General features: G+C 32.8%; 5 protein-coding genes across 5 annotated transcripts; 2 read left to right on the forward strand and 3 right to left on the reverse strand.

The window, feature by feature from the left end:
- Positions 1-1772: 1772 nt before the first annotated feature.
- On the forward strand, positions 1773-4592 carry LOC17894664 (protein WVD2-like 7). Its single transcript, XM_006302123.2, has 8 exons — positions 1773-1919; positions 2394-3014; positions 3098-3297; positions 3391-3480; positions 3552-3648; positions 3728-3799; positions 3901-4008; positions 4148-4592. Exons 1-8 carry the CDS (start codon positions 1875-1877, stop codon positions 4385-4387), a joined length of 1473 nt encoding a protein of 490 aa, XP_006302185.1. The 5' UTR covers positions 1773-1874; the 3' UTR covers positions 4388-4592.
- A 645-nt stretch (positions 4593-5237) lies between these two features.
- LOC17894398 (putative F-box protein At1g70960) lies at positions 5238-6385 on the forward strand. The gene has a single exon (XM_006301299.2). It carries the CDS (start codon positions 5261-5263, stop codon positions 6266-6268), a length of 1008 nt encoding a protein of 335 aa, XP_006301361.2. The 5' UTR covers positions 5238-5260; the 3' UTR covers positions 6269-6385.
- A 2424-nt stretch (positions 6386-8809) lies between these two features.
- Positions 8810-10088, reverse strand: LOC17894532 (putative F-box protein At1g71320). The gene is made up of 2 exons (XM_023788361.1): positions 9779-10088; positions 8810-9736 (listed from the first exon to the last, which is right to left on the reverse strand). The coding sequence occupies exons 1-2, from the start codon at positions 10086-10088 to the stop codon at positions 8883-8885; spliced, it is 1164 nt and encodes a 387-aa protein (XP_023644129.1). The 3' UTR covers positions 8810-8882.
- A 2130-nt stretch (positions 10089-12218) lies between these two features.
- On the reverse strand, positions 12219-12836 carry LOC17895343 (extensin-2). The gene has a single exon (XM_006300925.2). It carries the CDS (start codon positions 12732-12734, stop codon positions 12330-12332), a length of 405 nt encoding a protein of 134 aa, XP_006300987.1. The 5' UTR covers positions 12735-12836; the 3' UTR covers positions 12219-12329.
- Positions 12837-13882: 1046 nt separating this feature from the next.
- LOC17895812 (putative F-box protein At1g71320) lies at positions 13883-15104 on the reverse strand. The gene is given in 3 exon segments (XM_023788538.1): positions 13883-14751; positions 14794-14815; positions 14817-15104. Coding segments are annotated over 3 exon segments (1179 nt in total).
- Positions 15105-16619: the final 1515 nt, after the last annotated feature.

Consider the following 16619-nt stretch of genomic DNA (forward strand, 5'->3'; position numbering starts at 1 on the left):
AAACCACGGACACCGGTCGGAGTCTCAAGACAAATGAAGCTTTGCGTCTGGGGACCATTCACACACCCATGCCAACTCCAACTCGATATATATACATTCTTCTTCATTTTTCCTTTTTTTTAAGTAACTATAAATAAACTGATTAATAATGGAATTAATTTAGTTAGCTTAAGCTTTTTTTTTCCTATTGTGATTAATGAATTTAATCACATTATTAAGATATACTCTTCTTGCATTAGTGATATGTTTTCTTATCGTTTTGTTTTGGTTGTTTCTCAACATACAACTTTCGAAAATATCGACATTACATGTTGTGATTTCTCTTGTCACACCAATTAAAAAAGGGAGATTTTTTGGTATTTAAAAAGAGAATTAGAAAGGAAAGAGAAACAAGTGTAATAGTTTAAAAGGAAACAAACAAAGGAATGTAAAGGCAAAATACAAGTCCCGGCCTTAGTTTGGTTTTGTGTACTTGTTGTTGTGCTTCATGTTCTTTGGCTATTTTTCATCACGTTATCTTTGGTTCCCTTCACTTTTTTTTCTTCAATATAAAACTAATTAAAGGAATGCCAAGAAATTTGTATTAAACATTGACATATGCTTAAACTATGTATGTTTTGATAGCCACACAAAAAGACCTTTCGTTCAAATAGAGACTGAAAGAGTTCATGCACCACCATCATATGTATAGAGATTATACGTTTTAGAGGCTACAGTAATGCTCTCAGGGGTAGACATCAAAAAATTTGCAGGAAGCTTTCACTGATAGTATCACTTGCCGTTTAAAATCAATATCGGGATCTTTGTTCTACAGTTTCCATTGACCCTTTTGCATATCTTTGATCATCCTTAATGTATCCGGTTTGTTGATCATATACACACCAGCATTAGATTTGTGGTAGCCAATGTGTGCTAAATATAAAGTAGCTCTCATTGAACTAGGGTAACACTCAAATTAACTGTGTTTCAAGATCTATAACTAAACACTTACATCATAACTCTCAATCTAATAACTCATTATAAAATACAAATTTAATTCTCTGTGGTTTTCCTTAAATTGATTTTGCCACGTTAAATGCATCTTGGAGTTATTTAAGCTACTCAAATATGTTCTCTGTGTTTCCGAAACAAACCAGAGCGAGGTAAGAGTAAGACCAGTGCAGCACTCAATGTGCATAGATGAGCAGAAGTAAAAAATCCTGAAACAATCTAAAATGTAACTAAATTGAAACTAAGCTTAATGAATCCAACCGAGAGACAAACTAAGAAAATAGAGAAGCTTACCAAAGATAGCGTGAGACAAAAGCTTCGGAATCAGAAGCAGAATACAAAGACGAAAAAAATGAATTGAGCTAGGGTAACACTCACCCCGAATCCTAAGTCCTAACCAGTAACGATGTTGGATCACCATGAGATCCTAGACAAAAGCTTCGTGATCCTTTATTTTTAGCAACGTTTAATCTTTATGGGCTCGAGAGATTTTTCTTAAAGTGGGCCTAAGTCCATTATGAAGTAAATGGCGTGGCCTTGAGTCCATTATGAAGTTAATGACGTGGCATAACCCTGCCACATTCGAGTTTTTTGACGATCCACATCTGCCGTCAAAACAGTAAAACCGCCGTCTAAACTTTATAAATCGAAGGATCTGGACCGTTGATAACACCTAAATAAACGGGATTTAGATCACGGAGAACGTGAGCATCCCTCTGACAAGAAGAAGACAAAAAAAAGAAAGAAAAAAAGCACATGACATGATTCTTTCTTTCACCACCCTTTCGTCTCCCACTCTCATCAATCTTAGATTCCTCTCTTCTCTTTCTCTCTGATATTTCAAAGCTTTTACACTTCTTCCAAATCTTGAAAGATCAATTATTATGGCTGGCGAGATTCATCAAGAACCGTTTAGCCTTAGTTTTCAGGTAACTTCTTCTTCTACTATATTGTCACACTTCTAACTTGTTTCTACTACTACTCTGTTCGTTCTTGTTACTCATCTGTATAGAATCTCAGGTTTACTTGTCTCTTCCTTGAGTTTTATGGCTTTTAGCTTTACATTTACTGGAATTTGCTTATAACCGCATTAGCATGTATGCAGAGTAAGTGCTTTATGTCTTGGAAGAAAAGTCAATTGCTTTAAGCTTCAATGAAATGAAAAAAAAAAAATTAGAGGACCACCTTCCTTTTTGGTACACTTTGGTTTATGTATATAGTTTAATGTTAGGTGTTTGGGCTCTTTTTAGAGAATGGCATGATTTTGAAACTTTTGTTGTCACACTAGAGGTTGAATGGTTTGGTTAGAAAACTAAATAGCTCAAATGAATCTAGGATACGACATTGTATGTATGTAATATGTTTTAGGATTGTTCTTATTGGTTTATGAATCCAAATTGCAGGGAAGTTCTATCCACTCTGGATCGATATCGTTTGGAAGATTTGAGAAAGAGTTATCATGGGAGAAGAGGTCATCTTTTTCTCACAATAGGTATCTTGAAGAAGTTGATAAGTGCTCTAAACCTGGCTCTGTTACTGAGATGAAAGCACATTTTGAGGCTCATTTCAAGAAGAAAGGAATCAGATTACCGGCTTCTCTTGAATCTCAAACTTGGGGAGTTCGTCAAACAGGTGGTGAGCCGGATGATGAAGCTGTCTATGCTACTGAGAGTTTCGAGGATTATCGATCTGATGGGAGTTTCTCGGAGAACACAAGTCAGTCAAACAGTGTTTGTAACTACAGCCATGAACAAGAGAAATGTGGTGAAGGAAAGAACCAATGTGAGTATGATGAGGAAAGTGATAAATGTGTGAGCTATGATGAGATTCTGGTGAATTCGGATGAAGTGGTTGAGCTTGATGATGAAGAAGGCGGTGGTGACCACAGGATTCTTGCTGTTCCTGTTGAGTGTGGGGATCTTGAAACTCCTGAGACGCCACAAGAGATTGAGATTCAAGATATTCAAGATTCTGCTTTAGTTGAAGAGACCAGATCAAGACTCGAGGAACATGTTCCGAAAAAGGTTACACTTGAGAGTATATCTTGTTGGTTTTTGCATTCTGACAAATTTATCTAAGCTTTATGTGTTTCTTGGTCTATTCATAGCCATCTGATGCTACGGAAACACCCTCCTCCTCTGCATCTAGATCCAAGTCTCGGGAAAATGTAAAACCTATTATTCCTCTTGATGTGCGTGTGACTAAAGCTTCTACAAAGAAACATGATGTTAAGTCAAAAGCTACTTCCATGAAGACAAAGGGTTCTTCTTTAAGTTCTAATTTGAAAACCAATGTAGAAGCCAAGAGGTACTCTACTTTTCTTTCCATGTATAACGTTTGCAACTCTGTTTCATCTTTCTTCTCTTTGCTTAGAGTTAAGACCTATTGGCTTTGTGATAGTCTAAAGGAATTAAGACCGAAGAAAACCATTGAGTCTCATCCTAAAACATCGAAGAGAACCGAGACACGAACTCCTATTGCTACAAACAGGTTCAAATACTAAGACCACTATAGTTTCTTGAGCCTAACCGCTTTCAAAAATCTAATGGTTTCACTTGCAGGTTAAAGACTAGTACCAATTCTTCTAAGCTGGAGATGAGTACAGGCTCTACTAGTTTCCATTTCAAATGTAGTGAACGAGCTGAGAAGAGAAAAGAGGTCTTCTTTCTCTTCAAAAACTATGACATCTTTTTACCTTTGGTTGTATGAGGATCTTATAAATTTTTATTTTTTTCAGTTCTATATGAAACTGGAGGAGAAAATACATGCTAAGAAAACAGAAACAAACCAAGTTCAGGCCAAAACACAGGTATAAGTCATCATCATGTCTCTTTGAAAATTTAAACATGTCATGTCTTTTACATTTCAAAAATAGCTAACTGGATGATTGGATAAACACTTCGGATGCAGCAAAAGGCCGAAGCTGAGATGAAACAGTTCAGGAAAAGCCTCAACTTCAAGGCAACACCAATGCCTTCATTCTACAACACCGATACTAGACCAAGATCTCATAACAAGGTATTTACAGAAATCTCTCAAGTTGTTAGAACCTCGATAACCCAATTGGTCACGAGTACTATAATTATATCTTCCAAACATCAAGAAAGTAGCAGCCATCATTAATATTCTAAACTTGCTTTCTCTAAATAATTTTCAGACCGAGCCATCTAAAGTAGCACCATCAAGATCACGACCCGCGTCCTCAGCCTCAATGTCTAACAGAGCAGTCACAAGAGTTCCTTACAAACACGGTTCTGAAGAAGCTAAAACGGTAAAGGTAATGGTCAGTAATAGAAAACAAAGCGCGGCTAAAGATTCGGATTTGAAAAAGAGTAATCTCATGGCGGTTGAAATAAAGCAAAAGATTGGTGCTCGTCCTGCAAGAAGCGGAAACTAAACAGACATGTGGCGATTTGAATTCTGCGGTTGGCTGCATCGCTTTCTAACGCGATTAATCATATCATCATCCTCTGCTTTTGTTTAGCGTTCTGTTAAACTGATATGTGTGACTCTGCTAAGTACTTAAGTCTTTAACCAATAAGAAAAAACAACTCTGAATAGTAGACATAATAATAACATTACATCCAATTTGTTTCTATTTAAGATAATAATGTTCCATCCAATTTATTTCAACCATTGTGTACAAAGAGTTATAGAGAAAACTGAAAACCGTGTGGATGAAAACAAAACCTTTCAAACCATGCTTAACACCAAATTTTTGCTAATCTAGTCATATAAATAAGTAATTTTTTTCATGCAATTACAAAATAATAATTTAGAAAGAGAAAAAACGTTAAGGTTTTTATATTTTGACGTGTGATTCAATTGTATTTCGAAGAATTAAAGTATTAAATTACGAAAACCGTGTCGGATGAAAGAAAGTGTATGTAAATTTTCATGGTTGGTATCCAATAATCTATATGCTGATTGGCCTACAATTTTAGTATCTTTGAATTTAAAATTGTGGAACTAACATTTCTCTTTTTGTTTTTGGATCATCTAAGCATGACAGTAAAGTTAAAGATGTTCGCGTTCTACTTACGTCTCAACAAGTTAAACTAAAGTCAAAGGTTTAGGTAACAAACTCATATTTCTATAAATATATCACATTTTGTGTTCTTTTGATAACCACGTTTTGTCTAAAACACATAACATCATCAGAGCATTCTCAAACACAAAAGAACAAGAAATGGTGTTGAAGACAAGTTTCGAAGCACTTCCTGTAGAGATACAAACGGAGATCCTGTCACGGTTGCCTCTGAAATGCTTAATGGTATTCTGCGTCTCAAAGAAATGGTCACCTTTGATCCGTACGAAAGCCTTCAGACAACTTTACTTGAGCCGGTCGATACAAAGGCCTCGAGTGATGTTTATGGTCCGTCGACTAAAGTTCAACCTAACAGTAGGTGATGTTCTGTTTCACTCTGTTTCTCAAGAGGAGGAGTCATTGTTGTCTTCTGGTGATCAGCAAGATATGTGCATCTCTCCTGAACCAGGATATGATGAGATTTCTCCACCTGTCCGAGGTTTGATCTGTCTTCGAGAGAAAACTAAGGTTGTGATTTACAATCCGGGTACGGGAAAGTTTCTGACTTCTTTACCAGAGATCCAAGCGTGTAAAGAAAAGGCCATAACAGTATTTTTCGGATACGATGAAGTTACAAATGTATTCAAGGTTTTAGCGTTTGATAAATCACAAGGAGCTAAGATACATCAGATTTTGACCGTGAGATCGGGTACACAATCTTGGAGAAGGATCATATGTGAGCATGATCATTCTCCAGTTACGGAAGGACTATGTAAAGAAGGAGTTTTGTACTATGGAGCTCTGTCCAATACTGATAAATCTCTAGTAATGAGCTTCAACTTGAGGTCTGAAGTGTTTACTGTCATTGAATTACCCGAGGGAGTCGACACTCGAATGGAGACATTAATGAACTTCAACGGGAAGATTGCTTTGGTGAAAGAATCCCCTTGTAATGGAACTGTTCAATTGATGGTTAGAGATGAAATTTCAGGAGAATGGGATATGAATTGGATTGTTATTTCTGACTGGAAACAAACTGTTGAAGATATGATGTTTTATTTTAAAGGTACCATTGGAAATCAAAGACTTGTTTTCGCACTAGACGCTGCGTATAAGGGATCACTCTTTGTGTTGTATTACGACAGAGCCACGAGAGATGTTACAAAATTTGAGATTGAAGGAGTTGTTGGAGATCAGTTTCATTCTGTTCGAACCTTCTTGGATCACATAGATAGTCCTCTGCTTTTGTGAAGAACAAGAGTTTGGTCCATTTTGGTATCAAGAATAAGAGTTGGCTGCTTCATTCTCTCAAGTATAGCTAGTTCTAGGACTTATTGGAATGGTTCGTTTTTATCACTTCTACTGTTGTAAATCCTTATTTATGCTAAATAATAATGTTGTCTCCCAAGTAATACTAGTCCTATTGGGATTGTGTACAAACAAATTCAAATGAAAAGCTTTGTATTATTTTGACGTGTTAGTCAACTATATTCGAATAATCAAATTATTAAAATTTGTACGATGGAAGAGAATATGTCGTCACACCCTCATGCTTGGTATCCAATAACGTCCATGCTAATTATAGTAAGTTTTTTGCGCGTAGAAATTAATACTTCTCCTTTCTGGTTTAGATGTAAAGTAATTACGCGTCTTGGAGGCGGATCACATGCAAGTGTGATCATTCACCAGCTATTGAAGGAGTATGTCTAGTAATGACGTTGGAAATTTGTGATTCACAATGGCAACATTGCCTTAGTGGATGACTCTGACTTTGACAACAAAGTACTTTTGAATGAACCGAACCGAGTGAACCATTGGAACAGGAGAACTTGTTTTCGTACAATGCTTTGACAGTTACGGCAGTGATCTCTTTGTGTTGTCTTACGATACAGTCACAAAAAAATCTCATAATGTTTAATATTGGAGGAGTCAGGAGTGGTTGGCAACTATAATAGTGTTCCAACTTTCTTGGATCATGTTGATATATATATATATATAGTCTTTTTTTTCCTTATGTGAAGAACAAAGAGTTGGTCCACTGATTATGAGAAACTCGTTGGCTGTTCTGTATATTTGTTTATGTATAAGTATTTTCCTTTGATGTAAAAAAAAAGTATTTAAGTATTTTTCTTTGAAGTTATTTGTCTCTTTGTACAAATATTTTTGGTACAGTAGTTTGTTTATAGTCTGTACAAATATTTGAAAAGGAAAACTGAGATATTTTACTAATTATGAATAATAAATTTTCTATAACTATGTTTAAAAAACGTTCTAATTTGCCAACAAACTCTTTTTAAAGAATACGTTTCAAAATTTTCCTACTGAGTTACCTTTCTGTTTTGTGGATATGGCCTTAGAGATTAAATGATTGAGACCTATAACTAACAAGAATGTTTGTATATCAATTTTGTTGGATTTAATTGATTTTATCGTAATATTGATGTATTTTCTTTGAGTGGAGTTTACACGTATTTTTAGAGGAGGTATACATTTAAAAAAAAAAAAAAAACCTTAAGTCTTCATTTTAGAAATCTTTGTCTCTTGATGGCAACTTTTCATCTTAACAAGTGACAACCGTAAAATTTGGTTCAAATTGTACTTATTCATCATAACTATATCCAAATATGTTATACTAGTTAAAAACAAGAATTTGATATAGCATTAACAATAAAAAAAACATATGGAAAAATAAACTTTTTTAAATAGCTAATAATCTCAAATAAGTATAAATGAAAAAAAAAAAATATATATATATATATATATAACATCTTTTTTAGAACATTCTTCAATAAATCACTACAAGAAAAATGGTCTTTTATAGCACACGAAAACAGCTACTAAAAGTCTTTCGTAGCGTATTCATAAACACTATGATATGAGGAGCTATGATAGACTCACCCCCTATCATAGCGTAGTTAATGAGTTAAGAAGATTAACCTATCATTGCTCTAACCGCATGATATTTATTACTTTTTGGTAGCGCCTGTTTCTTGCTATTATGTTTTTTATTATAGCAAATATAATGAGCTGTATTATATATAATGATAGCACATTAAATGTGCTGGTGGTTGGATATGGTTCTCGAATTTAACACAATCTTAGCATAAAGACCCTGCTATTGTAAAGTTTTATATAGTAAATTTATCTTGCTATTGTATATTTTTTAATGGCAATTATACCTTGCTATACCATCATTTACAAGAGCATTTATCAATTGTCATTGAATATTGTTTTTGAGCTTTTTTGTCGTGCTATAATATATTCTTTCCTGGCACTGAGAAAATGCTGTTTAATTTGCAATGGTATTTAGATCTATATTGAATATATATTGAATCTATAATTTGTTATTTGAAACGTTGAATTGCAAAAAATGTAATTTGCTTTAATTTATGAAAGACCATAAACATATGAAAGACCATAAACATAACATGAACGAAAAGTCTAAATTCAATAGAACATAACATGAACTAAATTAGATAAAGTTATTAAATTAACAAAGTCTAAACATAACATGAACTAAATTCGATAAAGTTATTAAATTAACAAAGTCTAAACATACATGAACTAAAAAAACTTGAACTCCAATATTGCCTAATTAATAGAACGAACCATGCCATTAATCTTCAATCAGCCTTGCGTCTTGAGGACTGTCCTTTTTCTACTTTTGGGCGTTTCATTGCAGTGTACTTGCCGGGATTGTTTTTGAGGTTTCTCCATAGTTTTAATAGTTTTGGTCTTGTAGTGCACATGCTAATAGTTTTGGTCTTGTAGTGGACATGCTAATATGTTATATATATAATATTGTTAAAAACTTAATAGTTTTGAGTTTTGACTTTGATTAAACCAAGTGAAGGTAGAAACACCATCACAACATCAAACTTGAAGGAGAAATCATTGTCGGCGAATAAGAGATCATTCTTTGTCTAACAAATGGATCTCGGCCTCGACTCTTGTCAATACTTGGAAAATATAGAGCCGCTAGACCAAGCATCCAAAACTTTGTAGGTAGTTGGCTAGTTCTTTTAATATCAATAGAATATATTCTCTCCCATATATCCTCGGTAGGATTTTGTTCTTGTAAACTCCAAACATCCACATGTGAACTATTTTGCACATTCGCTAAGCACAACTGATCATTCAGATTCCACATTTCTACTCTAGTAGCATCATTGGTATAGCACACTGGTAACATTATCCATCGAAATTTTTCGGTGTGAAGATCGATAGCTAGTACCATATCAAGTGTTTGCCTCCTCTTATCCAACGTCAACCAAAAGAGAGATCCGTTTGCGTAGACTGATGTCTGCTCTTCGCAGAATTCACGGACCTCTAAAGTAGAAAAATCTGCGTCTCTTTGCTCACCATTATCAAGGGATATGACCTTGGTCTTGAAAAAAACACAATTCCTAGGTCTTGAATATATCAAAACCACCTTATATGATTTTGTAACAATGTCTTTACCAAATCCAGCAAGAAACGGCATTATCTTCAGTAATTCACCTTCGTAACTAAAGATTGATTGAGAAACTTGTCCCCTTGTTCTATTTTCCGTAAAATTAAAATTAACTGGCCATTGAGAAAATTCCGGAAAAAGTGTTATGTGTTCTTTAGTCGTCGGATTGATCAAGTAAATGTACCTAAAATCGTCGTAGATCCGAATCAAGACCAATCCATCACAAGACCCCAAGACTTGAATTGTTTTGTTTTGAGATTTGTCGACTGGATCATCAGGAAAAGTGTAGTAACTAGAAGAAGAAGGACAATATTTTTTGTTATCGTAATCCTCCCCAGAAAAAGTATCCAAACGCAAAGTTGTTGAGTTTGAATCTTCTTTATGAAACTTGGCAGACAATTGTTGACTAACAACAAGACTTTTCATATTAGGGCTTGGTAATCCTTTATGTACGAGTCGTTTGTGGGAAAAATGGGTTGATTCGATCATCCCTCTACATTCTTTTGACAGGATTTTAAATTTAGTGAGTGATTTTATTGGAAGATGTTGAAAGATCTCTTCAACCATATCATCTGATACAACAATTGTCTTAGGAACTGTATTTTTGTCATGTTCCATTCTTTTCCAAAGGATGATAATTCATAATTTAGATTTGTATATTTATATGTATGAAGAAAACAATGATCTAATCTTGGACTTTCTGCTGTAAATTTAACATTTATTGTGACAAAAAAAAAGAAGATCTAACAGTGTTAATTTATTTTAGGATAAAGAAGAGTAAATAAATTAATGTTGCTTAATGTATGTATATATTACTACTAAAATAATGAAAATTAAATGAGACAATTTGTGAAATTTTTATTTGATTTTTCACAGCGAGACAGTTTATAAACAATTTTCATATAATTAAATATGCTTTCATATAATTTTCTTTAACAATTAATCACTTAGAAAATAATTGTTGATAATTAATCTATTTATTTGAACTTAGATTTTGAACTCTAATATGCTATCTACTTCCTTATGGGTCATGATTTGGTTTAATATTTTTTAATTAAGAGATTTGACATTTGAGTGAGATTTTAAGGGATTTGGTTATTTACTAGAGTACTTTTTATATAAAATAAATGATTAGTGATTCGTCTTGACAATTGTTTTCAAAGTATTGTACTGGTATCCAATAACCAATAATAACACGGTGAAGTCTGAATAAGTGAATACTACTATACTTAATTAATAATAACATTACATCATTTTATTTCAGTTTCAAATCTAAACATAAAGCAAACAATCCTAAAAAAAATTAGCAGAGTAAAAGAAAAGCAAAATACATGCAAGTGGCAAGTAAGTTTTTATGCGTATTCTAAAATCTAAACATTCCCTTACAAGTTTCAACAGTTGTTTACAAAGACCTGAAAAATGGAAACTGAAAACAATTAAAAAGGTTAAACCGTGTTTCTACGCTTAAATTGATTTTGTGGATTGACGACTTGTTAAAACTAAAGTTGTTGCGTATACTCTCTCTCTCTCTCTCTCTATGCTAATTAATAAGTTTTGACGTTATTTTTTGGAGAGTTACCAAAAGACAATAAAGTGAAAACCTTTTTAGATAATGTTAACTTTACAAAAAAAAATAAAAAAAATGTTACTGTTTGATTCAGTGGTGGTTCTTGGAAGAGTTAAACTACTAAAACAAATCTGTTGCACTTTGCATGCAATAATTATAGTAAACTTTTGATGTGTGGAACTGAAATTCTTCGTTAGTGTGTTTAGATGTACGCGTGCAAGTTAAACTAAAGTGACGACCTACTTACACCGTTGATAATTATAGGCCTTCTCAGTGAGACCTCCAAATAATCTGCTTTGAATCGTACTTCAACGATGATCGATGCCCACTTCTTTGACAAGACGATTTCAGCGACAGCCGTAGAACAATGTCTTTATTGATCTTTGGAAACTTAATTTTTTTATTATTAAATTAACTTTTTATATTTTTCATACATATTAAGAAATTATTATAAATATATTATCTTTTAGGATTGACAATTTTTTATAGCTCTTAACTGATAATATTCACTTATTTTCTTAAAATTTACAATTTTTCTTTAATAACTACTTCCTCCTTCTCAATTTAAGTGATGCTTAAAGTTTTGGGACATGACTTATAGTGAAACAAATTTTTTTTTGGCTAAAACATCATTTAATAAGAAATGGAGAGAGTATTAGAAAATGCATAGAAAACTTTAAAAATATATTATTTTTTTCCTAGAAAATGGATTAACAATGAACATAGAAAATATATATTATGGAATTATTCATTTTTGTTTCCTTTGACGAGTTGACGTTAATCTTCATTTATGTTATTTATGGAATAATAAACGTTTTATCAATTCAGATGTAACTTTAATGACGTTTCTATACTCACTGATTCTCAAGCTGTGAGAGCTAGCCTTTTCATGAAATAGAGTTATTCAACTTTTGGGTTAGCTTCACTTAATCATTTAATGGAGGAGGAACTAATCCAACTTTGCTTGTACTAATTAAAGACTGTTTATACAACTGAGACTAGAAATTACTCATATATTTTTTGCTACTCGTGATTCTTATATAAAGATTAACAAAAACAAGAAGAGTTTAATTTCTCAATATTCAAAAAAATGTTTCAGTTTCCTCTTTTTGGAAAATGCATATTATATACTCTTAACTTTAATATAACTTTAATATATACTAAAATACACAAGTGACAAGTTACACAAACTGGAGCATATTATTTACTCTTAACGTTAATTAAACGTTTCAACTATAGAAAGTTACAATTTTTTAAAAAGAAGGTTAAAATTAACCCATAAAACAAAAACGTTACCAAGAAAAAAACACAAGTACCGCAAGAAGATTTGCCATTGTTACGATCTTGACCGCTGATTTCGAGGAAGATGATGACTGATCTATTTGATGTGGAGGTTTCCTGTAGTAGAACGGGAAGTAAGGCAAGATAGGATCCGGCGGTGGAGAACCGTAATATCCGCCACCGGAGTTACCCCCATAATAAGGCGGAGAAGGGTAATTACCGGACGATGGGGGAGGGTAGTAACTGGTCGGTTGAGGATAATAACCGGCCGGTTGAGTGGAGCCAATACCGGTTATTGGAGGCGGGTAACAAGGGTACGGACATGGCGTTTCGGATATGGTTATGAAAGGGAAGTTAACTAGAGAAAACAAGAACAATAGACTTATGAGGTGACCGCAACGTTTACTTACGGCCATGTTTGTTTAATGGTAAACAAGAAAATAATATGTTTGTATGTAAGAGCTCTGGAGAATATGTTTTTTCTTGAATCATTAAGTTTAGTAATATATTGTTTACACTGTCTTATCGTGAACTGATCATTTAAATGACACAAACGAAATTTTTTGAATAATGACGAAGACTAACAAAGGTCAATGAGATTGAACGTGTCTTGTGGCTACCATACACTTGTTGCCTAGCAAATTATGATACTTGGCTGTATTTTTTTGTCCTTTAAGAAAATATGGCCACCGCTTGATGATGGAACGTTTTGAGAGATCTCGGTCCGAACCCGAAATTGCTCCACCATAGAATATATCTATGTTTTGTAATATGTAGATTTCACGTTAGTTGGTTTAATGATACAAAAAAATTTAAGTTGGTCGAGTTATTGTGAGAGATAGCTAAGACTTCTTACCACAAACCAGATTTCAATTAAATTGATAACATGCGATCGAGTTTAAAATAGAGGGATATAAAAAGGATTAGGAGTTTATCAACTTTTCTTTAGTTTGTCACCAACTAACTAACTAAGCTACTACAGCATGTGAGAAATATTTGATGAATTCATCAACACACTTGATGACTATCTTTTTATATTGATGTCCACTTTCTTACTTTGGAGGGTTACTAATAATTAATAAATATACATGTCCTTTTTGTTATGGCTCCAAATTATGAGAAAACCCTATAAAAAATTCGTTGAAAACCACAGGAATATTTTTTTCCAACGGCGTGAGAAAAGCCATGTTAATTATATATGGCTCCAAATTATGATATAACTAGCTAGATGATAAAAACGTATAGTTAGGCACAGGCTGTGTTTTGCTCTATTATGTCCCACTTTAATCATATTATACAAAATTGGAAAGCCTTCGGAAAAGAAAGGTGCTAATAATTTTTTTTTTCTTTTCTCATCCTTTGTAAAAACGGGTTAAGAGAATTGTTGTACTTATTCATATAACTATATATCCAAATACAAATAAATTGAAATTAAATATAGTTTTATATATATATATATATATATATATATATATTATAATTCTAAACATTTCTTTTTAATTTATAGATAATATTATTACAAACTTAATAGTTTTGGTTAAACCAAGTGAAGGTAGAAACACGATCAGAAGACCAAACTTGAAGGGGAAATCATTGTCGGCGAATATGAGATTGTTTTTTGTCTAGCAAATGGAACTCGAGCTCTATTCTTACTAATGCTTGGAAAATAGGCAGCCGCCAAGCCAAGCATCCAAAACTTTTCATGTAGCTGGAGCTGGTTAGTTCTTATATCAATAGAATATATTCTCTCCCATTTCTCATTAGGTGGATACTCTTTTTGTAAACTCCATACGACCAAATCTGAACTTTTCAGCACATCTGATACGCACAAACGATCGTTCAGATTCCACATTTCTATACGAGTAGGATAATTAGTGTAACACACCGGTAATAATATCCATCGAAATGTTTCGGTGTGAAGATCGATAGCTAGTATCATGTCAAGTGCTTGCCTCTTTTCATCTAACGTCAACCAAAAGAGAGATCCGTTTGCGTAGACTGATGTCTGCTCCTCGCAAAATGTATGGCCATCTAAACTAGAAAAATCTGCGCTTCTTTGCTCACCATTATCAAGAGATATGACCTTGGCCTTGAAACAATTACAACTCTTAAATTTTGAATATATCAAAACCACCTTATATGATTTTGTAACAATATCTTTACCAAATCCAGCGATAAACGGCATTATATTCAGTAATTCACCTTCATAGTTAAAGATTGATTGGCCAAATTCTCTCCATGGTGTATTAACGTTTAACGTAGAAATACATTTAATATCAACTGGCCATTGAGAAAATTCCGGAAAAAGTGTTATGTGTTCGTTAGTCGTCGGATTGATCAAGTAAATGTACCTAAAATCGTCGTAGATCCGAATCAAGACCAATCCATCACAAGACCCCAAGACTTGAATTGTTTTGTTTTGAGATTTGTCGACTGGATCATCAGGAAAAGTGTAGTAACTAGAAGAAGAAGGACAATATTTTTTGTTATTGTGACGCCTCTCTAGAAAAAGTATCCAAACGCAAAGTTGTTGAGTTTGAATCTTCTTTATGAAACTTGGCAGACAATTGTTGACTAACAACAAGAATTTTCATATTAGGGGTTGCTAATCCTGTATCAACGATTCGTTTGTGGGAAAAATGGGTTGATTCGATCATCCCTCTACATGTTTTTGACAAAACTTTAAATCTAGCGAGTGATTTTATCGGAAGATGCTTAAAGATCTCTTCAACTATATCATTTGATATAGCAATTAGCTTAGGAATTGTATTTTTGTTATCCTCCATTCTTTTCAAAGGATGGTAATTCATAGTTTAGATCTGTATATTTATATTTACGAAGATTAACATTTAACTTTAGATTAACATTTATTGTGACAAAAAAATATAGATCTCACATTGTCATTTAGAGTAAATAAATTAATGTTGCTTAATGTATGAATAGAATATTATTAAAAATAATGAACAAAATGAGACAATTTGTGATTTAAATACTTTATTATTAAATATGCTTTCATATTGTTAACTAATCTATTTATTTGAACATTGATAGAGTTTAAGTATGCTTCCTTTTCTTTCTTTTTTGCCAACAAAATGAAGTGCTATCTACTTCCTTTATGAGGCATGATTTGGTGGAATTTAACATTTTTAAATTTTAAGAGATTTGACATTTGAGTGAGATTTTAAGGGATTTAATTATTTACTAGAGTTTTTATATTAAATAAAAATAGGAATAAATGATTGATAATTTGGGTGAGTTTGGATACTTTAAGAAGAAGGAAAAAAATATTACGTGTTCTTTTAACGACGATATATGACTCATAATTCATCTAAAACTGTTGGGTATTTTTATAGAATTTATAGAGAAAAACAATACATTATTTGATTTGATATTTCACCTTTTAAAAAAAAAAAAAATAGTGTTAAATTAGATTCAAGAAAAATACATTTGTACAACTAATGCAAAGAAAGTTTGAAAAGAGTTAAAACTCCATAGAGAGAGCCTTCCCGATTACAACGTCGTTTTTCAGGCTTTTACTAATATCCAGTTTTACACTCAATTACCACGTCGTTTTTTTATGGTTTAGCGATTACGACATAATAATAACATTTACACTATATCCAATTTTAATTACATAAACCAAACAAATCCTCAACGGATTAAAACTAAAGTGAAAGGCGGATCAAACTCTCTCACATCTCTATCCTTCAGAGAGAGAGAAGGCAATTTCCGTCTAACCGGAATTTTTTTTGTTTCTTTACATAAACATTTCCGTTTTAATTGGATATATGTTTTCGATCTTTCTGATTTTAATAATTTTCGATTTAGTCTGGATTGTTTTCCAACTAAGATCGATTTATTTTGTTATCTTTCTACATGTTTCTCAATCTAATCACGTTCTAACTTTCTATTGGTTTAATCATTTCGGCTTGAGTCTTCATAAAGATGGAGTAATGATAGTAGGTCTAGTGATATAAATTTTACGTTGGTCGAGTTATTGTGAGAGGTAGCTAAAAGGCTTCTCTTACTCTTACTACAAACCAGATTTTGATTAAATGGATAACATGCGAGTTTTAGAGGGATTTAAAAGGATTAAGAGTTTTTCTTTTCTTTTGTCACCTACTAACTAAGTAACTAGCTAGATGATAAAATCGTATAGTTAGGCACAGGCTGTGATTTGCTCTATTATGTCCCACTTTAATCATATTATACAAAATTGGAAAGACTTCGGAAAAGAAAGGTGATAATAATTTTTTTTTTCTTTTCTCATCCTTTATTCTCTTAAGAATTTTCAAAAAAAA

The sequence above is a fragment of the Capsella rubella genome, unplaced genomic scaffold (assembly GCF_000375325.1).
Source record: "Capsella rubella cultivar Monte Gargano unplaced genomic scaffold, Caprub1_0 scaffold_2, whole genome shotgun sequence".
NCBI classification, from domain to species: Eukaryota; Viridiplantae; Streptophyta; class Magnoliopsida; order Brassicales; family Brassicaceae; genus Capsella; species Capsella rubella.